General features: G+C 40.5%; 5 protein-coding genes across 5 annotated transcripts in view; 4 read left to right on the plus strand and 1 right to left on the minus strand.

Annotated features, from left to right (window-relative positions):
• Nucleotides 1-590: 590 nt before the first annotated feature.
• On the minus strand, nt 591-2,330 carry LOC101067442 (tubulin alpha chain-like). Its single transcript, XM_029832915.1, has 4 exons — nt 2,313-2,330; nt 1,958-2,180; nt 1,665-1,813; nt 591-1,580 (listed from the first exon to the last, which is right to left on the minus strand). The coding sequence occupies exons 1-4, from the start codon at nt 2,313-2,315 to the stop codon at nt 606-608; spliced, it is 1,350 nt and encodes a 449-aa protein (XP_029688775.1). The 5' UTR covers nt 2,316-2,330; the 3' UTR covers nt 591-605.
• Nucleotides 2,331-5,465: 3,135 nt separating this feature from the next.
• LOC101074770 (tubulin alpha chain-like) lies at nt 5,466-9,832 on the plus strand. The gene is made up of 4 exons (XM_003961951.3): nt 5,466-5,613; nt 7,406-7,628; nt 7,710-7,858; nt 8,556-9,832. The coding sequence occupies exons 1-4, from the start codon at nt 5,611-5,613 to the stop codon at nt 9,528-9,530; spliced, it is 1,350 nt and encodes a 449-aa protein (XP_003962000.1). The 5' UTR covers nt 5,466-5,610; the 3' UTR covers nt 9,531-9,832.
• Nucleotides 9,833-10,625: 793 nt separating this feature from the next.
• Nucleotides 10,626-13,338, plus strand: LOC101067668 (trans-1,2-dihydrobenzene-1,2-diol dehydrogenase-like). Its single transcript, XM_003962002.3, has 7 exons — nt 10,626-10,983; nt 11,518-11,629; nt 11,837-12,000; nt 12,083-12,335; nt 12,475-12,599; nt 12,698-12,848; nt 12,944-13,338. The coding sequence occupies exons 1-7, from the start codon at nt 10,894-10,896 to the stop codon at nt 13,051-13,053; spliced, it is 1,005 nt and encodes a 334-aa protein (XP_003962051.2). The 5' UTR covers nt 10,626-10,893; the 3' UTR covers nt 13,054-13,338.
• Nucleotides 13,339-13,832: 494 nt separating this feature from the next.
• pofut2 (protein O-fucosyltransferase 2) lies at nt 13,833-18,280 on the plus strand. Its single transcript, XM_011610862.2, has 9 exons — nt 13,833-14,131; nt 15,047-15,300; nt 15,458-15,602; nt 15,757-15,867; nt 16,078-16,144; nt 16,225-16,350; nt 16,509-16,689; nt 16,816-16,939; nt 17,412-18,280. Exons 1-9 carry the CDS (start codon nt 13,956-13,958, stop codon nt 17,563-17,565), a joined length of 1,338 nt encoding a protein of 445 aa, XP_011609164.1. The 5' UTR covers nt 13,833-13,955; the 3' UTR covers nt 17,566-18,280.
• A 772-nt stretch (nt 18,281-19,052) lies between these two features.
• abca12 (ATP-binding cassette, sub-family A (ABC1), member 12) overlaps nt 19,053-26,135 on the plus strand; it is a 47,589-nt gene continuing 40,506 nt past the window's right edge. Inside the window, exons 1-11 of the mRNA XM_029839226.1 lie at nt 19,053-19,304; nt 20,186-20,263; nt 20,354-20,447; nt 22,327-22,462; nt 23,812-23,924; nt 24,043-24,110; nt 24,236-24,406; nt 24,485-24,678; nt 25,274-25,392; nt 25,480-25,568; nt 25,875-26,021. Of these exons, the coding sequence (XP_029695086.1) occupies nt 20,198-20,263; nt 20,354-20,447; nt 22,327-22,462; nt 23,812-23,924; nt 24,043-24,110; nt 24,236-24,406; nt 24,485-24,678; nt 25,274-25,392; nt 25,480-25,568; nt 25,875-26,021 (1,197 nt within the window). The 5' untranslated portion in view covers nt 19,053-19,304; nt 20,186-20,197. The remainder of the gene's footprint in view (nt 19,305-20,185; nt 20,264-20,353; nt 20,448-22,326; nt 22,463-23,811; nt 23,925-24,042; nt 24,111-24,235; nt 24,407-24,484; nt 24,679-25,273; nt 25,393-25,479; nt 25,569-25,874; nt 26,022-26,135) is intronic.

A 26,135-nucleotide genomic window follows, 5' to 3' on the forward strand; every position in this document is an offset into this window, starting at 1 on the left:
GCATGTTGATACCTCATCATTCACATCTAATATTTATTGAAATCGAGCACTAGCCTGGTTATTAAGACAGTGGCTTTAATGATCATATGGGACACTAAAAAGAGACAAAACTTTAAAAAGAGGAGAAGATATGAAAGTCATTTTGTGGCATCTTCTTGGTGGGATTATTCAACAGTCCTTGAGCTGATTCATAACTGAGATCGTATTGTTGCTGTAGGCCCCTGTCTGAGTATGAGTAACATAAACAACAGCCAGTGAGCTGGGACGTTTTTTTTCCACACTCGGATTCACAGCTGAATGGTGTATAGAAACTGACATAGGAGCCCTTTCATAACTAACATTCCACATGGATGGGACAGAGGGGGGGAGGTGCACAAAGAGAGGATTTGGTCAAAGTTTCTCAGCCTGATGCAGTCCACCAGAGAGGCTTGAACATGGGAGACTTCAGCTTTAGGTGTTAAAAATACAAATGCTTTACACAACTTCTACATTGAATATCAGATTTTCAGAAAGTACTTCTCTAACAATTGGTAAGTCAAGATTTTTCAAGAAAACATTTTTCAAGAAGTATAAATTGTACTATTTAACAGTAAGGTTAAGGATGTTCAATATTCCTCTCCTTCATCATCTTCCCCAATGTTGTCAGTGCCGACCTCTTCATAATCCTTCTCTAAGGCAGCCAAATCTTCTCTGGCCTCTGAAAACTCTCCCTCCTCCATTCCCTCCCCGACATACCAGTGGACGAAGGCTCTCTTGGCATACATGAGGTCAAACTTGTGGTCTAGACGGGCCCAGGCCTCAGCGATGGCTGTGGTGTTGCTCAGCATGCACACGGCCCTCTGCACTTTGGCCAGGTCTCCTCCGGGAACCACAGTGGGAGGCTGGTAGTTGATGCCTACTTTGAAGCCTGTGGGGCACCAGTCCACAAACTGGATGGTGCGTTTGGTTTTGATGGCTGCGATGGCAGAGTTGACATCTTTGGGAACCACATCGCCACGGTACAGCAGACAGCAGGCCATGTATTTACCATGGCGAGGATCGCACTTCACCATCTGATTGGCCGGCTCGAAGCAGGCGTTGGTAATGTCAGCGACAGACAGCTGCTCATGGTAGGCTTTCTCTGCAGAGATGACTGGAGCATAAGTGGCCAGAGGGAAGTGGATACGAGGGTAGGGCACCAGGTTGGTCTGGAACTCTGTCAGGTCAACATTCAGAGCTCCATCAAAGCGAAGGGAGGCCGTGATGGAGGACACTATCTGGCTGATGAGCCTGTTAAGGTTGGTGTAGGTCGGCCTCTCAATGTCCAGGTTCCTGCGGCAGATGTCGTAGATGGCCTCGTTGTCCACCATGAAGGCACAGTCAGAGTGCTCCAGGGTGGTGTGGGTGGTCAAGATGGAGTTGTAAGGCTCCACCACCGCAGTGGAGACCTGGGGTGCCGGGTAGATGGCGAACTCAAGCTTAGACTTTTTGCCATAATCGACAGAGAGTCTCTCCATCAACAGTGAGGTGAAACCTGAACCAGTGCCCCCACCAAAGGAGTGAAAGATGAGGAATCCTTGAAGGCCCGTGCACTGATCTGACTGTAATTAAAAAAATGTTAAAATTGAACAAAAAATGTACCCACACCATAATCATGTAGGTTTGTCATTATCGGACTGTCTTACCAGTTTACGGATCCTGTCCAGAACCACATCGATGAGCTCCTTGCCCACTGTGTAGTGTCCACGGGCATAGTTGTTGGCCGCATCTTCCTTCCCTGTGATCAGCTGCTCAGGGTGGAATAGCTGCCGGTAGGTTCCTGTACGCACCTCATCTGGAGACACATCGAGACAGAAGACTACACTTAAAGCCCCTCCTATTGTTTAAAAATGAATCATTTAAATAAAATCAAAGATGCTAAGTGTTTAATCAGTCAGCAATCAGTCAGCAATTTTTTAACATTAATATTCTCACTGACCGATCACAGTAGGTTCCAGGTCAACAAACACAGCTCTAGGGACATGCTTCCCGGCTCCAGTTTCACTGAAGAAGGTGTTGAAAGAGTCATCTCCCCCTCCATTGGTCCGGTCACTGGGCATCTGTCCATCTGGCTGGATCCCATGTTCCAGACAGTACAGCTCCCAGCAAGCATTGCCAATCTGAGCCCCAGCTTGGCCAACATGAACTGAAATACATTCACGCTATGGAGAGGGACATTTGTATGAATTTGGAATTATTCTGCAATGTTTTCCATAAAATCATCACAATCAACCTCAGTTAATGAACTAATATTTATAGGTAAAATAAAGAATAAAGCTTTTGAAACGAGTTACCATATCTGTTTTCCTCTTCTCCAATGGCAAGGTATCAATAAGAAGATGAAGTGCTCGAAACAACTGTGTTCCTCTGCGTTTTTATACCTGCAGCTTTTGGTGAACTGTGATTTGATCCAGGCTGAAATCAGAGAAGCTACTGATGGATGCGAGATAAGGTCATGCTTTTGACAGACAGACATGAACACAATGCAGAAAGGAGGTCACCACCCTACTCATTGTGTGACTGTGTGATTGTTTGGTGCCGGTGTGTATGAACCCCCAGTGTTTCGGAGAGGATATGCAGAACCTCAGATGAAGTGGAGGAGCCCGATTGTAGTTTTGCTTGAATTATTGTGTTGATTTTGATGGTTTTGGAAGCAGGAACATTCATTGTAAGCCTTCTGACAAATGCTTTTTTTAAGCTATCCCTGATTTTCAACACCCCAACAATAAAGTTTTTCATGTTATACCATAAAATACCATATTCATTTCCATTACATTTTAATAGAAACTTCTGCATTCACTTTATATTTAATGCACTGTTATCTACAGACACAACTCCCATCTGAGAGACATGTTGTCTAAATTCATGTTGTCTAAAGTCAAAATTCATTGAAATGTGTACTGAAATCCACAACTTTCCCATGCTGTTTGGCAATGTCTAAGGTCTCTGAAAAGCCACTCAATGCCCCTCCTATTCAGTCCCAGAGGAGACCAAAAGAACAAAGTCAACATGTTTTAATCTACAGAAAAAGGAAATATGTCATAGGTGACTGATGATTTCTGTTGCCAGGAATCAGTTTTCTTCCACTGCCTGAGTTTACAAGAGGCAGCAGCTTGTTTGTGTTGGCAGCTCTAATCTAAACTGAGGTAGATTTCTGAACTCTGTGATATTCAAAACAGGTGAAACCACTTTAAGAGCCTCCGGGGATTCACAACACTGATGTACTGTCAGTTATTGTGCTCAGAAAAATACCCAAATGGATGAAGAGTTTGAATTGTTTCTTAAAATATTATTGTAATTGTAGAGTTATTCATAAGAATAAAACATCCATTCAATTAACATAACTTTGTTTAGAATATCTTCAAGATTGGTTAGGATGTGTTGTTAACCATTAGTGGGAAAGCACGCACCTGACTATTCCCTCACAGGTGTTGTTTGAGGTTTAAAGCCATGGCCCAATTCTATTGTTTGCTTCATTCTCTGACGCCACAAAATCACGTCTCTTTATTGATAATAACCATGTCAGTGCTGTGAACAATGAAAACAGAGTGCTGGAACTGAGGTGCATTACACATAATTAAGGTCATGAGCGATAAACTTTCTGTAAAAAATGCTCTGGTGTTTTTTTATGTTTTAATGATTCTGTTTAACAGTTACAAGTTAGATGAGTTACAAGTTAGAGAGCAAGTTTACTCAACAATAAATCCTGAGTTGTGGTAAACTCGCAGTTGTGAATTATTGTGTAAATGCACAAAAAGAAAGAATGCTATAGTCACCTGAATCGTATTTGACAAAAATGGCATGTTTCTCTAGAAAGATTTTTAGTTACCCACATTCAAGTGATGTCAAATGTGTTACTTAACAATAAATCTTGAGTTGTGGTAAACTCTCACCAGTGAATTATAGTGTAAATGCACAAAGAAAAATTTGAAAGATGCTACAATCACCTGAATCGCATTAGACAAATATTTTAAGTTTCTCTACAAAAAAATTTAGTTACCCATATTAAAGTGATGTTGAGTGCATTTACATCATATGAGGAAACACTAGTTGTTCATAGAAAGGAGATCTTTACTAAAGTATTTACAGTAATATTTTTAGTAGTCATATAGTTATCATGGTGCATACAATATCCCTATAAGTTCAAGGTTTATGTGGAGTTTTAATTTTATTTCATGCACTTCCAGATCTACAAGTCCATTTGATTTTTTGGTTTTTATGTTTACCGTGTTTTAGACACAAACAGTGAACGACCTCTTGTCTCATGTCCTCTAGTCTAAAATTTATATGTCACTGCAGGAAACGTTCGGACACAGCGACATCTGGTGGATTTTTTATTAAACACGGCGAACCTTTGAAAACAGTCCATTCCATCAATTTGTGATAGATGGTATAAAATTATATGAACATATAAATGAGATGAAAAGGTACTGTATATTTTAAAATGTGAATTAAAGAAAATTTAGATTTAAATAAACCAAAAATATGTGTACATTTTCTGAGATAAATTTGATAAATATTTGATTATATAGATGCCAAATTGTTCATGTTAAACATTAAACAAATTACAGGATTTGGATATGCATTTCATGAAAAACAAATGTTAAAAATACATTGCTCTAAAAAATAAAGTCACTTAAGTATCTGATATCTCGATGAAGAACATTTTTCAGTTGAAAATCTTTCCTCAGTTCGTAGAAAAAATTTAGAGCAAATAAATGTAAGAACAAAAAGTCAAAATCCAAATTCAAAAGGCATTATGGACTGAACTCAGAATAAATACTCAAAATCAAAGTGGATTCACAGGCCATGGGTCAGTTTTGCATGTATCTGTATGCACTCCCTGCAAAAAGTGATTAATTCTGCTGACGAGACATCTTGTTCTAAACATTTTGTGAGTGTGTGGATTTATTGACTCAACCGAAAAGGGGAAGGAAGTGATCTAAAGCCTGTGACATAAGACTTAATTGACAGTTTTAGTTTCTTTGAAAGAACATTAACAAAAAAATCACATTCAGTTCAACAGCTCCACCTTAGTATTGTGTTTTGTGTGCAGCAGTCACAGTAAAAATCAGCAGGTGATCCAAGGACATATGGGATAAATAAATAAATAAATACAAGGGCGCTACACGTAAGTGTTTGCATGGAAGCGGAGGTTCAACGTATTTAAACTGCCGATTTATGAAAAAAATATTTAAATAAGCCTTCATGAACATGGCAAATAGATTGTGTTTTTAATCGGAAATAAACTCAAAATGAATAATGTACAAACTTATTTGAATAGACATTTATTAAGATTAATATATGTTATTAGATTTCATTTTTACATCAGTATTACACGTATGAAGTACATCGATTTCTCTTTTCTGTCTAGATGAAAAGCAAAACATCGATTCGAATTTTTACAGCCCTGCGCGCGCCACCATGCTTGACAGGGAGGTGGGCGTGGTCAGCTTCTAAGTAAAGGTCACGGCACTCTTTCACCCACCTGCCGCCGCTCAGTCTCACTCGGACCACATTGAAGGCTGCTGTGAGAAACATACCCCTAAAAGTTTTCTTTACCTTTTGAGAACCTTTTTCACAAATCAGACAATGGTAAGTTTACGTTTTTAATATATTCAATACGCGTTTATCGTTTGAACGTCATCACTGGCTCCTGCCAAGAATACTCTGGCTGGCAAAACTGAGCCGATGAAGTCCTGATTTGACATGTTCAGCGCACCAGTGGAGGGAAAATAACCTCCTTTTTTGTAATGAGTTACACAGTTTGACTATAGACTTGATCGGGTCAACACATGCAGAACGATATGTTATTATCATTAAGCTCTGTTTCATGATACATTTACACCTTGTTTTTTTATGTGTATATATATACAATGCGAAGACGTCAGAAATACAGACGGAAGTGATTTTCACCATTACGTTTGTGTAAAGAACCTGACCTGAAATAGATGAAAATTAGGAACATTGATTAAGTTGGTTTTAATGACTGATTTGTATATATTATAGTAAGATTTGGATGTCAGGAAGTGAAATTCTACTCGGACACGCCCTTAGACTTTGTTCTGTTTGCATACTGGAATATAAACACAGCTTTGTTTGGGCAGCATATACAGGACAAGGTTTCGCTGCATTATAAACACCTTTGCCAAACACCCCTGTGGTAATAAATGTAGTGTTAGTTTTCCTGTAACTTTAATTGTATTAAATTATAGCTGGTAAAATTGACTATTAGTGTAAAAGAATGAAATGGTTGCACATTTGTCACATTGGTCTTACCTGAAGAGAATGAGTGTACATCTCATTTCAAAAACATGGACTGAAAGTAAACTTCATAAGCTTAAAAGCATGATTCCTTCACACCAGTGTTGCTATTTTGGGGGCTGTCATTTGGTGTTTACAGACATAGCCGCCATTCTGTGATATGCAGGTTAGCTCCAGTCACCAAAAATAATCCTTTCTATGAGCTGATCAGTGTTTGATGTACATATGTGTATAAAATCCCCCTGACTGATATGGATTTTGAGAGATTTACACGTTAAATTTGGAAGGCAATTCTGTAAAAACCTGCAGCTACAACCCTCCCCTCACCCAGCAGCAATGTCACTCCTTTTGAGTACTGGTAAGCAGAAATATTTGGGGTGAAGGATAAAAATAGGAGGATGCAAGTATATCGTATTTCAAAGGTCACTGTGTTGAGTCACATCAGGTAACAGTAGATTTTTAGTTTGTTGATCACAACAAAATGCAGCTGCGTTGTAAAAATATGGAAATCATTTGTAAAATCCCTATTTTGAAAATAAAACAGAGAAAATACATAAATGATTTGGTTCTCAGAAATAATGAAATTGTTTGAAGTTGAAAGTTTATTATATACAGTCTATAAAATTGGATGAAATGTTATGATGGCCAAAATTTTACGTGTGTTGCGGAGTTCCCTGAATGGCATTAGGCTCTGAAATAAACCACTGATGGTGCCACTTTTATTTTTATGCAGTGCGCAAACACAGTGCTGTGTGAATTTTGGGTGTACCATTACATCTCTCTCTTTAATTTGAGCTATAGGTATAAGAGGATAATGATCTCCATTTTAGCTCCCAAACTTTGCTCCCTGACAGTCACAGGAGATCTGGCAACAGCTGCAACTCATCTATATTTCTGTGAACTTCAACCTTTTCCTTGTATAAGCTTTTGCTTCCACCCTGAGGTAATTTTTGAGTGATTTATTGCATTCCTGCAGGCATCAAGTGTATTAGTAACTTAAGTCATGAATGCAGAAGCAGAAGGACAAAAAGCATCATCTGCTGGCATGTCTCAACTGGAAAAGATGAACATGCCATTGCCAGAAGTATGTGACCGGAGAGTTTCTGTTGTTCTGCCCTTCCAGCGTGAATGTATCTCAGTCCATGTCGGCCAGGCTGGTGTCCAGATGGGGAACACCTGCTGGGAACTCTACTGTTTAGAGCATGGGATAGAGCCAGATGGTCAGATGTCCAGCCACAAGCCCGTGAGAGGCCACGATGACTCCTTCACCACTTTCTTCAGTGAGACAGGGGCTGGGAAGTATGTCCCCAGAGCCATCTTTGTTGACCTGGAACCTACTGTCGTTGGTCAGTAGGTTTATGTTATCCTGCTTTTTAAGCTCTCATGCCATTCCATTACAAGATAATGGAATCTCCTTGCTTCTGCAGATGAGGTGCGCACAGGAACCTACCGTCAACTCTTTCACCCTGAGCAGCTGATCTCAGGAAAAGAAGATGCAGCTAACAACTATGCCCGTGGACACTACACCGTCGGCCGGGAAATCATTGACTCTGTCTTAGACAGGATCCGTAAACTGGTAAGACAAGATTAAGATAACACACCAGATTTAAGCCGTTCCTTTACTGGTTCTCATGCAACCCAATATTTTTTTTCGTGGTCACTGCATCAACTTGCCGTCATGGATTACATTCTATTAACCCTATATGCTCAAGCTGTTTGAGGTTAATGGTAAAACTGCCTTGAGCAGAGCTTCTGCTGTAGTTTATGTGAAGAGGACTCACCCTGTGAGTGTCAGCTGGAGACAGTCCTCTATCCTGCAGCAGCTTGCACATTTATACTACTTCTTTGTGTTGAAGCCCAGCACACATTCAATGCATTGCTTAAGTTCATAGTTGTGTATTTCATGGGCACCTTGAGCAATTAGATGTAACGTTCAAAGAACAAAAGGCTTGGAAAGAGGCATGAGGTCATTTAACAAATCTTTGTTTTTTTGTCCATTTTCTACATTTCTCTGCCAGTAAGTTCCGCCTGCTTCCTCATTTTGCTCCCTCCCTTTTAGTATGTTCAGCACCTTAGGAAATTGCACACAGGGTGTTAATTTTCGGCCATTAATGTAATAACTGTGTAATTCTTTGTTTTTCTATTAACCATACTGTCATATTATATTAAATTTAACAAAATCACCATTCAGACAATAACAGTAAGCTTTAATAGGAGAAGATAGTGAGGATGTGTTCTGGGATCTCAACCCCAACTCTTTTTTTTAATTACAGTCAGATCAGTGCACGGGCCTTCAAGGATTCCTCATCTTTCACTCCTTTGGTGGGGGCACTGGTTCAGGTTTCACCTCACTGTTGATGGAGAGACTCTCTGTCGATTATGGCAAAAAGTCTAAGCTTGAGTTCGCCATCTACCCGGCACCCCAGGTCTCCACTGCAGTGGTGGAGCCTTACAACTCCATCTTGACCACCCACACCACCCTGGAGCACTCTGACTGTGCCTTCATGGTGGACAACGAGGCCATCTACGACATCTGCCGCAGGAACCTGGACATTGAGAGGCCGACCTACACCAACCTTAACAGGCTCATCAGCCAGATAGTGTCCTCCATCACGGCCTCCCTTCGCTTTGATGGAGCTCTGAATGTTGACCTGACAGAGTTCCAGACCAACCTGGTGCCCTACCCTCGTATCCACTTCCCTCTGGCCACTTATGCTCCAGTCATCTCTGCAGAGAAAGCCTACCATGAGCAGCTGTCTGTCGCTGACATTACCAACTCCTGCTTCGAGCCGGCCAATCAGATGGTGAAGTGCGATCCTCGCCATGGTAAATACATGGCCTGCTGTCTGCTGTACCGTGGCGATGTGGTGCCCAAAGACGTCAACACTGCCATCGCAGCCATCAAAACCAAACGCAGCATCCAGTTTGTGGACTGGTGCCCCACAGGCTTCAAAGTAGGCATCAACTACCAGCCTCCCACTGTGGTTCCTGGAGGAGACCTGGCCAAAGTGCAGAGGGCCGTGTGCATGCTGAGCAACACCACAGCCATCGCTGAGGCCTGGGCCCGTCTAGACCACAAGTTTGACCTCATGTATGCCAAGAGAGCCTTCGTCCACTGGTATGTCGGGGAGGGAATGGAGGAGGGAGAGTTTTCAGAGGCCAGAGAAGACATGGCTGCCCTGGAGAAGGATTACGAAGAGGTCGGGCTCGACTCATTCGAGGAGGATGAAGAAGGAGAAGAATATTAGACAGGCTTCTCTGTCATTTGCCCATTGATATAACAAACAAGATCTTGAAAATAACAGAAATATTTGAGACGTTAATTTGCATGTTATTTATTTGTTAATTGTTAAACTGAAAAAACTAAAGTTTAGTTTTTCTACCATTGTTCTTTGCTACAAATCATTAGTTATGGAAGTGCATCCACGCTGAAAAATGACAGTACAGGAGAGATGCTGTGACTATTATTTTTGTGTGTGTGTGTGTGTGTAATTCTTTTGCGTGTCTGTAAATGAAGTGCCATGATAATAAATGCGATGTTTGAAACCTGTTTTGTTTCTCAGTGTCCATGCAGGATCTCTTTCATCCAGGCTATGGTAATCCATAAAGTTATAGCAAAGGGTCAACTGTACTGTTGAACACAACTGGAAAATGTTTTGATTCTCATCCGAAAGAATTCTTCAGTCCTGGTGTGACCAGAGTTGAAACTATTTAAGCTGATGCATTATGAAAGGGCTGAATAGCCATCACATGGGAGTGGTTTTCTTGAATAGTTGTCAATAACACTCATCAGAAAGACAAAAAGCCTATCGGGTGAGTCTTTCGGATCACATGTCCTGGCAGAAAGCGGAGTATTTCTCAGTAAAACATTCTTTTAATAAATTGATTACACAATTACTGATCAGCTACATTCTTCTATTTGGGATCTAGTTGGGAATGTCGGTCCAGAAGTCTCCTCAATTTTACTTGTTCAATGTGCATAAGGGTGAGACGGCCACACAGTGACAGTCTGAAGAAGCATATGGGGGCAACAGACTGCACTCCCACTTTCCATCATTAAAAGTAACTTGGCAAAGAGAAAAATGCTATAGAGGCTTAAAAATCATTCTGGCAGTAGGAAACTGGTGGTATGAATGTTGATATTGATCTGACACATTCCACTTGCCTAACCACAGTTGTGGTTTGAACATGCCTCTGTGCTAATCCCTTTACAGACTTTTCTGAAGCAATCCAGGGCTTGTGCTGGACACATTGCTGAACTGTGGGGTTATGAGCAAAGACAGGACAGAATGTACTTGATACCTTCGGTATCTGTCGCCAGACATATGCTGTGATGCATCAGATATGAATCACTTGAAGAAGATGGATTGTTGCTACATTTTACCCCTTGATTGTGTATTGCCTGTCTGACTGGGCAGAAGTGCCCCACCTTATCTGCAATTGACCTCTTCTTAGGAAACTGGCCTTGTTGGCATAATCATTGAGTAGGGCAAGTCTCAGAGACATTAACAGGTGTGTGAAGGTGCGAGTCTTCACAAATTGCTTACTGGGAACATCAGAACGTAGTTAAATTGTGTTTAATTGCAACTAATTGATTAGAGATCTCAAACAATGGCAACACGTTGGGGCATATGTAGTGTAGGTAAAATCAGTCATGATCTCTCAGCTGCTTTGCGGACTCTGGTTCCTGAAGACCATAAGGTAAGTTGTAACATATATTTAATCCCTTATGTATTCAATATGCAAGCTAGCCAAATCCCTTCCTTGATCTTTAATTCACACAGTAACGTGTTAATGAAGATTTGACGTCTAGCTGGAGTGTAATAAATGGATTTATTCAAAGATAGCAATATCACATAAATGCAGGATCAGGATGAGTTCAGATGTCACAAATTACCCAATTTAAACAATGTTACACTAATTGTTGTGGGCTGTTAGCATTTACTGTGTGTTTAAACATCAAACTTGTTCTTTATCATTATTTATCAAAATTTCATGCAGTGTCACTAGGCGGCCAAAACCAAGGACAATTATTATGTCACTTATAACGGTTAAATTACATTGTTAAGTAAACTATAAAGAAGACAAACCTTTGATGAAGTAAATTCCTAATGGTGTTCCACGCCCTTTATAAAATAATTGCTTGATAATTTCACACGCTCACATTTCAACTGACGTTAACACCACTGTGCTGAAAGTTTGTGAAGTAATAAAGTCAGTTTTGGTTCTGCTCAGATTGTGGCCGTGGCATCGAGGGACCTGCAGCGTGCCGAAGAGTTTGCGAAACGACACAAAATCCCTCGTGCATATGGGAGTTATGAGGAGCTAGCACAAGATCCAGACATTGGTGAGCTCATCTTTCTGGACATGATGTTCCTGGACTAAAATGAAACTGATGAGGAACCATCATTTTTGTCCACTTTCAAGGCTCAACAGAACTCTGAAATTGAAATTCCTAACTAATAAAATTCCAATGAAGTATCAAAATTTAGAACAATAAATGTTTTTCACAGAAATGTGACAGTGACAAAAGTCAAACCATTTACTTTTGTAGATGTTGTGTACATTGGTACAATCCACCCTCAGCACTTTAACACTGGAAAACTCTTCGTAAACGCACAAAAAAACGTGCTGATTGAGAAACCGCTGGGCATGAATTTAAGGCAGGTGCAAGAACTAATCACTGCAGCCCAGGAGAAAAAGGTGTTCCTCATGGAGGTAACTGTTTGGTTTTTTTTTTTTAAATTCTAGGGTGAAAAATATCTTTGTTTGATACATTTCTTTTTTTAAATTCTTCCAGGCAGTCTGGGCGCGGTTCTTTCCTGCGTATGCTGAAGTGAGAAGACTCTTAAAACAAGGAGTAGTGGGTGATGTTCAGATGGTGAGGGCTGAGTTTGGGCTTCCAGTCTCGCATGTCCGTCGCATGTCAGACAGCAAACTGGGAGGAGGGGGACTGGTGGATTTGGGCATCTACCCACTGCAGTTTGCCTTCATGGTTTTTAAAGGGGAGAAACCAGAGTCCATCCACGCAAGTGGCCATTGTTTGGAAACAGGTACAGGTCTCAAAACTGCTAATGTAATTGCCATTTCATAATAAGCTCAGAGAAAATGAGCCGAAATCCTAGTCAAGAGACAAGCTTCTACATTTTATAAACAATTCATGAATGAACTTGTGCTAATTCTCTTATTTAGGTGTTGATGATACAGCAGTTGTGGTGCTCAAATTCTCTGGAAACAGGCTGGCTGTTTGCACCTGTTCAATCAGCATGAAGCTGGTCTCTGATGCTGTTATTGTTGGAACAAAAGGCACTATAAAGGTAAGAGGAGAAAAAACATTTCCACACAATAAGACATCTGTAATGATAAAGGAGCAGTTTTGTAATAAGAAGTCACGTGTGGGTTATTTCCACTCCAGCTGCCCCACCACATGTGGTGCCCCACCGAATTGGAAGTAAATGGGAAGGAAATGCACTTTCCCCTGCCAGAGACCGACCTGCCTCTGAACTATGTCCACAGTGCAGGTTTACAATATGAAGGTGAAGAGGTCAGACGCTGCCTGCTCAAAGGTACAAACTAAAAAAGGTCCAAGTCTGTCCATTTATTGCTGCACAAGTTCAGCAACATAATATTAATTAATGTGCAATTACATCATCCCTGCTAGGTTTGAAGGAGAGTGCAGAGATGCCGTGGGCTCATTCCATCCTGTTAACAGAAACCCTGGATGAAGCCAGAAGGCAGATGGGAGTGATATATGACCAGGACAAACTCTAGAGTTTGCCAACTCTATGTTAGAAAGTAAAAACAAAAGAATCACATTTCCAATATCCTGGTTATGCATACATTGAGGCTCAGTAGCTGACTTTTGGGTTTTGATTAAGGTGAAGTAAAATTAAGAATGTCTACTAACCTGTTAGGTAGGAGGAATTTATTTATTTTATAGCATGTTTGTTTCCAAAATAGATACATTTTTTTCTTGTTTGACTGAGTGATTCAACTGTCATACTTGGCTGAGTAGTGGCAACTTTAAGGGGTAGAGTAATAAAGGTAAAGAATGAACCTTGGTTTGTTTGATTGGTTTGTCAGAGGGATGGATGGATGGATGGATGGATGGATGGATGGATGGATGGACTTTTGTTCTGATGATTTTCCATGCTTCACTAACTCACTAGATGCCATTACAATTCGGAGTAATTTGGAGTGAGTTGCAGTATTTTGTTTTCACCACAGAGAGGCAGAATGTTCAGGCCAAGAATATGCGCTGCGTCATCACTCTTTGTTTTCACCCACGTTCTTTTTTTTATTGTCAGCTAAATCCACTCTGAGTGGAAAAGGCGTGCGTGAGTTCGTTTGGAACCTAACATATACATTCAGAGTGCCACAATAGTTAATGGCAGTCTGCGCATAACTACACGTATTTAGTGCGACAGCATCTTATGACGTCAAATCGACGCGACTTAAACTGGCCCTTCTAAATGATTGAAAACTAACATTTGAGTCAATTTACCGAGACTAATGCGTTTAACACATGGATAAGTGGTTCATGAACTGCGAGGCCATCAAAAGATTAGGGTTTTTCAGTCCGCAGCCATGTCGTCGTGTCAGGGACTGACGGTTGCTCGGCAACTGTTGAGACGCTTTTCGGTTTGTCCGGAAGTGCGTTGCTCAGAGGAAATATGGCGCACCGTGCAGTGCATATACTCCGGTTATGGACTGCTTCACTTTACTCTTGTACTTTATCAGTTTCGTTTGTGCTCGTCACTCTTGTTGCATTTAACGCAGCGAACGCCGACGATGTCTTTAGTGCAAGTCACACGGCGACAGCATCCACCTCCATGGCGAGGGATCTGCGGTAAGTTTTCACTGGTTGCTAATTTAGCAAACAAAAGCTAACGCAAAACTAGTGGTGTATATTCATCGAAACACTTCTAGTTTTTAATGACACTTCACTTGTACCCCTTTTTAGATCAGAGTTTAGTGTCTGTGATCGTTTTCCCGTTTAAAGGACTATTAACATTCAAGTAGTCACAAATACATTTTTTCTGTGAATATTTGTAAATACTCTCTTTACCTCCCCGTGTGACTATAATGAATTACTGCTATTAATAGAATACCAATTTAACTTAAAACATGAAGTGTCAAGACAGTTTCACGTTGGCTGAGAGGTGTGATTTTTTTAAAAAAAGGTAACAAAGGTAACAAAAATAGTATACTTACTAAACCCATAGAGTCTAGCAAAGATTTTTGAAAAGCTGGATATTACAGAAAGAAACTATAATGACTATATTAGCTATAATAACATATAATATAGCTTTACCAACAACAACAATAAGGAGAAGAATAATAAAAAGAAGAATCTGTTCAGCCAGCAGCGATGGTGCTGGTATATAAATGTCTTATTTGTATTTTTTTTCATTTTTGTTCAACCCTCATTGTGTGTAGAATAAACATTGAATAATAAAAAACTATTAATAATATATCCAAGGTAGTTTTCTATGTCATATTAATAATATACATAATAACAACACATTTTTTAAAGTTACAAATAATCTCCTACCTTTAGGGAATGGACTGTTTCCTCTTTATTCCTGTTATGAGGTTAAAGATTTTTGCCTCTTCCACTGTTGCTTGGGGGGGTTGTGCAGTCTTGACTGTGAAAGACAATATATCAATGATGTTCAGTTGGATTACATTTTGTCATTGACGAATGAGCTGTTCCATTGGCTATTCTTGAAGCTGGAGCTCTTGACCTCTCTCATCACTTTAGGTACCTGTTGTATGATGTAAACCCTCCGGAGGGCTTCAATCTGCGGAGAGATGTCTACATTCGAATGGCCTCCCTGGTTAAGACGCTGACTAAAGATGGAGATGACTGGGTATTGGTACTTCCCCCGTGGGGTCGGCTCTATCACTGGCAAAGCCCTGATATCTACCAGCTGCGCATCCCGTGGGGAGAGTTCTTCAGTCTCACCAGCCTGCAGGTCAATGTTCCTGTCATTGAGTATGAGGAATTCATTGCTGGTAAGTTTCTAATATTATTGATCCAGAATTTGAAAGTATTCTTGTTTTTAGTCAATTTAACACAGATTCTTTTAAGTCACCACAAGTCTAATTTCTTCAGATTTTGTGGATTAAAGCCAAACGGCCTTTCACATTTTGTTCTCCCCTTTGTGTCCAGAGAACGGAGGCCCATTCATAGACCAGGTTTTGGTCCTGCAGAACTATGCTGAAGGTTGGACAGATGGGAAATGGGAAGAAAAAGTAGATAAACGGCCATGCATTGAGAAGCTGATCTACTCCAAAGATAAACAGGGCTTTTATAGGTAAAGAAGTTTTAACTGCAATGGCAAAATAATAATTTTAACAGTTGTAGATCTTTCAAATAATTACACTCATCTTCATTTTTCTGCATTGATATTTAGCCTCTAGCCTTTACCTGATTCTGATATGAATCTGTTTGTCTGCGTTGATTCCAAGGGGCTGGTTTTGGGGTTATGAGGAGACAAGAGCTCGAAATGTAACTTGTATATCAGCCCAAGGCCATGCATCTATCATGGCTCCAGTTCTCCAGAAAAACATCACAGTGACGTGAGTAGCAGTTGAGCAGCATTACCGTGGAAACGTACTCTGAGGCTCCACACGCAAACACAGTGTGGATACATTTATGAAGCACACCAAAGCATTTTCATATGCAACACTGTTAATGTTACATTAAAATAGAGTATCGTTGTACTTTTATTACAAGCTGCTGGCGTCAGATGCACCTCATCGTCAATGTATGCATCATTTGTGTCACAGATCTGTAATGCTGGACCGTGCCGAGACCCTCCTCCACGATCACTACGCTGGGAAGGATTACTGGGATGTAAGAGGTGATCGGTTATACATTTCTGTTTTTTTTTAACGCCTCAAGTCTAACATCATGCAAATCTGTGTTTGAGGCAGACGCGCCGCAGTATGGTCTTTGCTAAGCACCTGCGGCTCATAGGGGATAACTTCAGGGCAACACACCTGAACTCGACAGATATAAGCGACAGCACCGTTTACAGTGAGGACTGGACCCGCATGAAAGTGAGTGACCCTTGAACTAAGCACACTTTATTTTGACAGTTCATTTTTGCACCATTCACAAAACTGCTGACAAAGTCACTTTGGAAATCAACAAGACGCTAATAACAGTCTTCATCTGCATGTTCTTGTGCTGTTTGGGGGAAAATGTGTCTCCTCAGGCTAAGCTAGGCTCAGCGAAAGGGGGACCGTATCTTGGTGTCCATCTGCGACGGAAGGATTTTATCTGGGGCCATAGAGAAGATGTCCCCAGCCTTAAGGGAGCCGTCAAAAAAATACGCAGCTTGATGAAGAAGCACAAACTTGACAAGGTTTTCTTGGCAACAGATGCAGATGGGGGAGGTGAGGACATAAAGACATAAATGTAAAAGGGTTATCAGAACAATTCATATAATTAGGTGAATAATAAAAACAGTGGTCTGTTCATTTTCTCATTTAATCGATGCAAACTGGTGCCAAATCTTTTAGAACTGAAAGAGCTGAAGAGGTTGTTACCAGAAATGTTGCGGTTTGATCCCTCAATAGAAGACCTAGAGCTCCTTAAAGATGGAGGAGTGGCCATAATTGACCAGTGGATTTGTGCTCATGCGAGGTAAATTCCATATCCCATTTCTGTTGTTAAAAAACTGTAAAAGCTCATTTCATTCTTGCCTTTTTGGTATCAGGCAATAAGTTAGCGCTTGTTAGCATAATGACTATTTCTATGGCCAAAGAACCAATCCTTTCAATAAAGACACATCATTTTATAGATATTGGTTGCAGTAATACACATGTCATAGTGAATTTGTATCGACTAAATAAGTTTGAATGCATTTCCCCCTAAATTCACTCTAGATTACCTCGACATTGCTATTAAGATGTTCTGGCACCTTTCCCTACCAAAACACCTTCCATAAATCAAATATCTCTTATTTCTAAATCAATTCTACATTACTTAAATGTAAAAGATGTCTTTGTCTTCATTCCACACAGTTTAAATTAAGAGCACAATAGGTTGAATACAACCGTTTCAGCTGTGGTTCCTCTTGTCAGTAGGTTCCTTTTAACTCTACCTTAATTTTCAGATTCTTCATTGGAACTTCGGTGTCTACTTTCTCATTCCGGATCCATGAAGAGAGGGAGATCCTGGGATTTGATCCTAAAACTACGTACAACCGTTTCTGCGGAGACTCTGAGAAAGAATGTGAACAGCCGACACACTGGAAAATAGTTTACTGATGCAGTCACCAACGGTCTTCTCACACACAAGTGCCAGAAGTATTAGGTCAAATAACATTCACATGGATGAATCTATTCACAGTATTTTAAATGTTTTGGGGTTTTTTTCTTTAACTATTTGTGCAATCTGGTCTTTAGTGACCACTGTGACTGAACCTCGTAGTGAACAGGTCAAACCAGACATGTCCGACTGTGACTTCATAGATTTAAGCTGCAAATATTCCTGTTGTGTGTTTGAGATGGATGTGTTTATTTTATGTGATTTCCTTTCTTTCCCCTGAACACCAGCACCACTGAGGGTTTGGTTTTGGTTCGACGTTTCCGTTTTTTACCATCTCTAAACTTGAACAATTTGAAATAAATTAGCACGTGATGCCGTTTTATACCGTCATAAACATTATTTTAAAAAGAAAACAAGCTAAGATCGGGGAAATATGTACTCAGTATTTTTGTTCCTTCTATTTAATGGTGGAATTTTCAGAACTTTTAAGTTATCCTGTTTTTTAAATAACTGATCTTGGACACTAATCTCCAGCCATTATTATAAGGAACAAATGTGACTTATTACAGTATGCCAAACAGAAAGTGAGAAAATTATTTTATTTTGAAGATGTGTGTATGTTTTCTTGCTTTCACTTCTCAAATCACAGCTATGATTTATTTTTTAAAGGAGAACGAATTATACGTACATATTAAAAGATCCACATTGAAGCTATTCTTGTCTGTGTTGTCCATATTTATGCTGTCATCCTTGTGCCTGCTCGAGTCCAAGACATTCCATTCGGAAAATAAAACAAACATCAATTGTGGGTTATTCTTGCTGCTTTCTTTGGGTTCATCTATCCGGGTCTTTTTTTTCTTTCTTTTAGTGGCAAGTTTATCACCACCGTGGTGTCTAGCGCCCCTTGTGGCGGGAGCAGAACCCAGGTCAGGCGCTGATCTCATCGGCTTACAAGAAACATTCTTGAAAAACAGGTTTCGTAAAGTTAAATATAAAACGTCACAGGCGAACAACCCAAGCAAAGTTAATTAGATATATTAAAAATATGCTAATTCTCCTTAGGAATATTGCCCATCAACGCCTTCTGAATGGAAAACCAATTCTATATTGTCCTTAAAACCGTATTATTCTATAATAAGCTTTGAAACGCTGCGTGCATTGTATTATTGTTTGCCTCTTCGTCTTTTCCCTTTGCACACAGTCAGAAGATGGGTCTAGTCTAGAGAATATATTCTCCCAATGATATTTCCCAGAAGATGCCATGTGTTCCCCCCACCTGAGACCCACCACCTCAACAACAGCTCAGCTTGTTGCCTTCCAATTCACATCAGCACAGCCTTGTCTTGTCAGCTGCATTCACAAAGACTAAAAACGTATGTTTTTGTCACGGTTTCCTATGTAAATGATACAAAAGTTGATTTTACGCGTCTAGTTGGGCATTCTCGTTCTCTGGAGGCTTACGTCATGGATGTATGGCCACGCCCCCGTCGCACGCGAGAGGTGACAGGTAGTTCGGCTCGCGACAGAGGAGAGTTCTCCCAAAGGAAAGTTGCAAACAAAGTGTTTGTTTGGACGAGTTCATTTACTTTTGCCTTATTTTACCTTCTTCGGACACTAATGGAAGTGTCACCTTGCTAGGGGCCCATCTAGCGCCATGACCTTGCTAAGACGTCGCTATTCTGTCCGATAACAAAAAGTGGAACCATTAAAAGAAAATTGAAAGAACCAGCGCAGACAGGTATGTTACCTTCCTAAAAACCAGTTCGCTTACAGAAACAAACTGTCATTTTTAAAAATTTGTCAAGTACTTCCCATAAATGTTACCACCAATCTACAGTATGCAGCATGTAAAGGCTGTGTGCGGATATAGTGTTGCTAAACCAATTTAAAAAAGACTAAAATACACTTTTGGAATGAGGTTAAAGTTTTACCGCCGAGGGAATGTAAATGCATTTCTATTATATATTTAAATGTTTTAACAGTATATATCAGTAACATTTTGACCAACTGTCAGTATAAAATTCATTATTTTAACTGTCGCATCATCCCGATTTCTGACCAAAAAATTAAAGAAGAGACAATCTGCGAGATTCGCAAGCAAAATTAAGGAAAAATGTATATTTTCACCATTCTGTGCTGTACACTAGAGGTCAGTTATGATTTTGCCAGCAATGTATGTTAACATATCGCTATCACAAAAGAATAAAAGCCACTTTATTATTGTGGGAAATGGCAGAAAAGATGATCCACATTCTAAATTTCCTCCAACAGTAGCAACAAAAGAAAGAATGATGAAAGCACGTCTTTCTTTAAAACTGTTGTTAAGGAAAGTCAAGAGATAAAGAGGTAGAAGATGGATGGAAGTTAAACTAAAATCTAAACCTGAAAGAGTTAAAACTCAACATGGTAAAAAAAAGGGAAATTGTTCACACAAAATTCACAAGATTATTTGATGTGTTTGCAGGAAGGTCTCCACTTTAAGAAACTAATATTCAATGAGTTCTCGAACAGAGATGGTAGAATTTAGCATGTCCCCCACTAGGCACTTGTTAATTGTCACTTCCTTCTCCACCACTGCTACCACTTACAACTATTGACATTATTTTGTGTTCTTTCTAGCCTCTGCTGCATATGGCCTTTTTCCAGCAGCTACGTCTTCTTCTTTGGAAGAACTGGTTGACCATCATCAGACAGCCAGTGAGTGACCCTGAAAAAAGTTCTTCTTTGTTTTTTAAGAACTCAGTAGTGTTTGAATTCTGCAGCATTGATTCCTGCTCTCTTTGACAGCTATGGTCACTGACTCTGATCACCTGGCCTTTGGTCATCTTCATCATCATTGCTGTCACCCGCTCCAACTTTCCTCCCGTCCTGAAAGACACATGTGAGTGTAAAATAAAAAGAACTAGACAGCAGGGAGCAAGTGGTCCTTACGAAAGCGCCTGTACATCTCCAGTTTGTTACTCAGTTTAATTTCGGTTTTTGTTAAAGAACGCAATCTGAATGTGGGAAAATTCAGTAATTACGTAAGTGATGTGATCATTTCTGTGGCGGCGACACACCAAGGGACATTGGTTCAATACCAAAGTAAAGACAAACATTAAGCCCTTTAGATGTGCACTCTGTCACAATGTTTGTATTCCCTTTTTAATACAGAATTGAAATATGCGCCATTGATTTATTTGAATGGGAGTGAACATGAAAGAGATGGTGGCATAAAGAATCTGACAGCCATTGATTCTTGTGAAATGATTGATGGTCTTTGAGGGAGGGGCATCATTCGTGGTTACCTGAACAACCGGTCTGTGTATCAGTTTTATCAATCAAAGTTGCAAACCTTATAAATGTACATTTAATGAGTGGAAGCCGGAGTATCTTTAAAGATCTTAATCCTTTTCCTGGCACTCCCACTATTTTTCCACCCTTTTTTCTGAGGCTCAGTTCTGGGAATGTAATTTAATAACGTGGTTACCCACTAAAATGTCTTTTCAGTCCAGCAGAACAAAAGGAACAAACATTTTCAGACCTCTGTGTTTCCTGAATGGCCAGTTTCAGTTGTAAAGGAGGAAGTATTAGATATTTACTAGTTACCGGTAATAGTTATTTTCTATGTTGCTGTATGTGCTAACGGAGACAAATCTGTTCCCTTTCAAACACTCACCTCTGTACTGACGGCGTTTAACCTCGGTGATTAATTTGTTTGCAGTTCCACTTGTGTAAACGTCATGAAATCCTATGTCTCCTGCTGTGTGTGTATTGTGAAGCCTATATATCTAAAAGTTACCGGTACTTCTTCCACAAATAGGACAACTTAGACTTGGGTGTTCTTGTTTATGTTGCCATGTTGAGTTTGAGATAATATCAGCAGGTAAAAATACTATAAAGGTCACTGTGGTCAGTGTGGCTTGAGTGTAATCCAGTGCTTCTCAATTATTTTCTGTTACGCCCCCCCTAGGAAGAAGAAAACATTTTGCGCCCCCCGCCCCGCCGTGACTATAATTAGTATATGTCTATGAAATTGTTATAAGTACACCTCTGCATAACATTGTATCCTTATTAATATTAAAGAAAACAAAAAAAGAAAGAAATATAGACCAAAGCGGGATGATTGTTGCCAATATTCGGCACGTTTTTGCCGAAAAAACTCAAGCGGCTGATCAGCGTGACTGGGGTGTAATGTCTTTAAGTGACGCCTTCATTTATTTGGCTTCATGCTGTCCTGCCAACATTTTTAGACACAGTAAACACACCGGTCTTTCCTCGTCTCCCACCGTAGTCGCAGTGAAGCCAAGCGCTATAAATGCTTCGTCATATTTCCTCGTCTTAGCTTTCGGGAGACTTTCGTATGTCTCATTATCTCCGTCTCTCTCCGCCTTTCTTTTCATCACTGTTAAGTATTTTTTCATGGTCTCTTGGTGGTTTGTTCACTGCACTTCCTATCTCTTGCTCTGTGGTGTGTGCGCGCGGGACGTGCAATTACACTTTATTCTAGTACGGCAAAAAAAAAAAAAAACATGTTCTCCGGGGTCAAAAAACATGTTCTCCGGCTTCTCAAAGCGCGCCCCCCCGGTGCGATGCCAGGGTGGGCGCGCTTTGAGAAGCGCTGGTGTAATCTGACCTTCACTGATTTTCCTGCACCACAAGAGAAAACTAAGAACTAGTTGAAATTAAAACCATAATAGCATTTGTGCGATTCAGGTCAGGGGACATTAAGTTGATAAAGCTGTTATTAGTATTTAAACTCTATGTCCTGTCCTCCCCAGGCTATGTGGAACCTCGGAACCTTCCCAGCACTGGCTTCTTCCCTTTCCTACAAACCCTCATGTGCAACACAGACAGCAACTGCCATAACACATCACATCAGGTGGACACAACGGCATCAAAACAGGGCAACACAAGGTACCGTAGTTAACAGCAAAATGGTAAATGGGCGATTAGCCAGCAACTAAGCACGATAACTTCAGTATTGCTGCTTTCACGAGGTAAAATAAATAACAAGCGATCAGAAGATGCGTGAGATGAAGGACGTGCGATTCCGTGCAACCAGAAAAGCATCTTATCTCTCAACAGAGAGGCACGCTCTTTAGTCCATCTGCATTTTTCTCTTTTGTTTGCTGTTGAAGCGGGAGGTGATTGTGAAGGCACATGTGCTAATGGAAACTCAGCTTCTTTTCTTTTGTTCAAGTATGAAATACCAGCAACAGTTAGACAAAAGATGTTCTCTGGTGCTGGACCAGCTGCCTTTTGTTTCCCAAGCCGTCCCGCTGCCAGTGTGAATACTAGAAAAACATGACTCATAATGAACCACCTGTGGTTTACACCTATTTTAAAGGATTATGTATATATACCTGCCCTCGTATGGATGACCACAGGAATGGGCAGATCCGGGATGGAAAAGCGTCAAAGATATCGATACTGAATTGCTTTCAGGAGCCATTTCTCACAGAATCAAACTCTGAATCTGGATCTGAAGGATCCTTCCCTCGGTTACGGGTTCATTAATTATCTCCAGTATGTCCCAGTAATTGCATGTTCTTACTAATCAAGGATGGGCATAAAAAAGAGAGAATCAAACACATTTTAAAAAAGCAACACAAGAGAAGTACATAGGACAAATGATTCAATGTCATATCAATACACACAAGTATGCTTCAAAAATGTCATGCTAAAATAAAGTAAAGTAGACTTTTGCAAACTGCTGATTAAAAGCCCCCCTCATCCAAACACACTTATGAGGTGGTTGAGTGTGATTAAAAGCAAAGGCAGGTTAATGCCGAGGTAAATGGCTTTAGATTTGTCTCTGCTCATGGCCATTATAACCTGAAGACAGGCTTCTGCATGCTGCTGCTGCCACATTTTTAATAAAAGGCACCAGTGCCACTTTAAGTTGATTAGGGAACATTTGTCTTGGAAGAGTGAGCCGAAGTTTACTTAGCATTCTAAATGTGGGAACCTGCGCCACCAGTTCCAGTGAGGAACTCCAACAATGGGGCATCTTTCTGCACCTAGGACATATGGACCTTTCTGTTGCCCTTGTGCTGCAGACAGATCTCCATCTGCTCTTGTCTGTCAGTCCTATTTTGTTCTCTGCTTCTATCACCAGCATCTCAACTATTTGATGGTTTGGGAACATTTTTCAGGCTTAGCTGCCGTGACAAAAGGTGTGGTAGGCTGTTGTCAAAGAGGAGATAATATCAGAAAATTACCATAGATCTGAATCTGGACTACGTGTTTCATCTGACTGGCAGGTCCAAGCGTTCCATGCTGGAAAACCTAATTGAGGGTGATTTTAAGGTGGCCCTTCCAAGTGACCCACAAAACAATCCTGAAACGTTAATCAACATTTTAAACAATGTTTTTGGTAAGTGTTTTCTTTTATACATTCCCGTTCATTATAGTAAAACTGTGATTCATATGTTTGATGTGAAATTTCCTACAGCTGCTTTTTAACCACTAATAATCAGTTTCTCGGTTTAAAGGCTCATCTTCCCCTGACGTTCCTAAAAATGTGTCGTTTTGGAACACCAGCACGACTCAGGAAAATCAGGCGGGTTTCCTTAAGCCAATCAGATTTAAAGCAATTGCCGCCGATATTCGATATAATGCACTTTTATTCCTTTTCTCCACCACTGTGATACTACTGATAATTTGTATTCATGATATCTTTTGCAGGAGGGCTTGGAGCAAATGCTGGAGTCTTGGGATCTGCTGAAAAGGGGCATTTGCTCCATAATGCTACCCTTGATTAACACAACTTCACCCAGTGCCGCCTCCTACAGCGTGGTCTCGTTCTGCAAGTCCAACTCCACAGTGTTTGAGATTTCACTCCAGACACTCAACCAGGTTTGTTCTTCTGCTTACTGGCAAACAGCATATGTCTGGTCGATGCTGTCCGGAGTGTGACATTTTCTTTGGTTCCAGTTCCTGTTGGAGCTGGTGCAGACCAAACCTGATGAGATGGCTACGGTGGCTGGAATGGCGATGTTGGTGTTTGATCAGCTGCAGAATCAGAGCTCAGTGTGGGACAGTCTGCTAATAATTCCCAAACTCCTCTCCTCCGGTTCTGTTGACCAAGGGATAGACAGCATGAAAGCCCTCCTGACCAATGTACAGAGGTAATGTAATTAAAATGGTGCCTTGCCTTACTGTATTGTCTTCAATAGTTAGATTTAGGTTTTGCGAGTTCGTTGCACATTATTATCTCTTTCTGGAACCAGGCAGTAGCATTATGGCAACAGTAGTCACTCCCAGGGTTGGGAGTGAGGGCTTGTGTCATTGTGTGACTGATGAGAGAATTTAAGTGGATGTGGTTAACACAGAAAAGAAGAAATGTTGTCTTTTTAATGTCAATGGATAGTTTTGAGGAACGGATGGCCGTGGTGGTGAGGAAGTTTAAAAAGGTGTGCAACATCGAGCAGTCACATAAAGACACGCAAATGGGCCATAATCTGTGGAAAAGAGGTTAAAACGACATTGTAAACAGAGAAGATTGTCAAACGGCGTGAAGAGCGTGCAGGAGTTTGGCGCTGGAGTTTCTGGGGAAGTATCGAATGTCCTGGCCAAAACTAACTATGTTGTTCTTGCATCTCTGAGAAAAAAACAACAATCCTCATGTCTTGCCTTGTGTAACAGCCTTGATGGTTGACCTTGAAGATAAATAATCAACTAGTCCTGATTTGACGTCACATCTTTTCTCTCTTTATTCACCAGCACGTTACGTATCATCGAGAACAGTTTTCCACAAGTCATTGCACCCCTCAGAACGGTTCATCCGGTGCTTGCCAGTGGCATCAACCTGCTCTATTATGCTCAAAACTGGCCAGGAAGAGGTAACTTCTAATGCCAAGCTCAAAGCAGATAATATTAATATTATATTTTCATGACATTGTAGTAAAACCTGATCTGACTCCACTTAGCTGTGACCATTCCCCTCGGAGAGCTTGTCAAGTTGTCCAATGACTCACTGAGTGACGCCTTGAAAGAGGTTCTGATACCACTAGATAAGGTGTGTCTCAAGTTTATCTTCAACGATTATTGGATTATAAATAGTTCAATACATGCAAGTAGGCTTGCCGGACCGGTTTCCTCCTGTGAAAACACAGAAATGGCTTTCATCACATGAGCAACCAGTTCTCGGAAAAATATTTATACTTGTACGGTGGCATCTGAAAAAACTCTTTATATTAAACGTATTTGCTTATTTAAAACATTTTTTTTCTATTCAGTAATAATAGTTTTATTTTATTATGTTTGGTGATTCAGTTGTTGTTGTTTTAAAAAAAAAACCTTTTCTGCTATTGTGCTGTTTTAGGCAATCACTTTGACATTCAACAAAGAAATGGTGCGTCACTATTTGTGCAGCAAGAGCAGTAGTTCAGTGTGGCTTCAACAATCTTGTGCGACAGGAGTCATGGACATGCTCCTTGGCAGCACCAGGCCTGACTTGGTGGCCAAACAGGTAGGTTGGGCTGACATAATGTTTCCAACAAAAGGTGTTAGGTTATTAGGTGTGAAATATGTTGTTGTTCTATTTCTACTTTCTTGTCTGCGGTATCCTTAAAAGCCACCTTCA

The sequence above is a fragment of the Takifugu rubripes genome, chromosome 1 (assembly GCF_901000725.2).
Source record: "Takifugu rubripes chromosome 1, fTakRub1.2, whole genome shotgun sequence".
Lineage (NCBI taxonomy): Eukaryota > Metazoa > Chordata > Actinopteri > Tetraodontiformes > Tetraodontidae > Takifugu > Takifugu rubripes.

What these genes read in the sequence shown, in the direction of transcription:
- LOC101074770 (XM_003961951.3), top strand. An exon ending in CCTGGAACCTACTGTCGTTG is followed by an intron (nt 7,629 to 7,709) that starts GTCAGTAGGTTT and finishes TTGCTTCTGCAG; the next exon opens with ATGAGGTGCGCACAGGAACC. An exon ending in TAGACAGGATCCGTAAACTG is followed by an intron (nt 7,859 to 8,555) that starts GTAAGACAAGAT and finishes TTTTAATTACAG; the next exon opens with TCAGATCAGTGCACGGGCCT.
- LOC101067668 (XM_003962002.3), top strand. Translation starts at nt 10,894, where the DNA reads ATGGCAACACGTTGGGGCATATGTAGTGTAGGTAAAATCAGTCATGAT. An exon ending in TGGCCATTGTTTGGAAACAG is followed by an intron (nt 12,336 to 12,474) that starts GTACAGGTCTCA and finishes TCTCTTATTTAG; the next exon opens with GTGTTGATGATACAGCAGTT. An exon ending in CAGACGCTGCCTGCTCAAAG is followed by an intron (nt 12,849 to 12,943) that starts GTACAAACTAAA and finishes CATCCCTGCTAG; the next exon opens with GTTTGAAGGAGAGTGCAGAG.
- pofut2 (XM_011610862.2), top strand. Translation starts at nt 13,956, where the DNA reads ATGGCGCACCGTGCAGTGCATATACTCCGGTTATGGACTGCTTCACTT. An exon ending in GATAAACAGGGCTTTTATAG is followed by an intron (nt 15,603 to 15,756) that starts GTAAAGAAGTTT and finishes GTTGATTCCAAG; the next exon opens with GGGCTGGTTTTGGGGTTATG. An exon ending in AACAGATGCAGATGGGGGAG is followed by an intron (nt 16,690 to 16,815) that starts GTGAGGACATAA and finishes CAAATCTTTTAG; the next exon opens with AACTGAAAGAGCTGAAGAGG.
- LOC101067442 (XM_029832915.1), bottom strand. An exon ending in CCTGGAACCTACTGTGATCG is followed by an intron (nt 1,814 to 1,957) that starts GTCAGTGAGAAT and finishes ATGTGTCTCCAG; the next exon opens with ATGAGGTGCGTACAGGAACC. An exon ending in TGGACAGGATCCGTAAACTG is followed by an intron (nt 1,581 to 1,664) that starts GTAAGACAGTCC and finishes TTTTAATTACAG; the next exon opens with TCAGATCAGTGCACGGGCCT.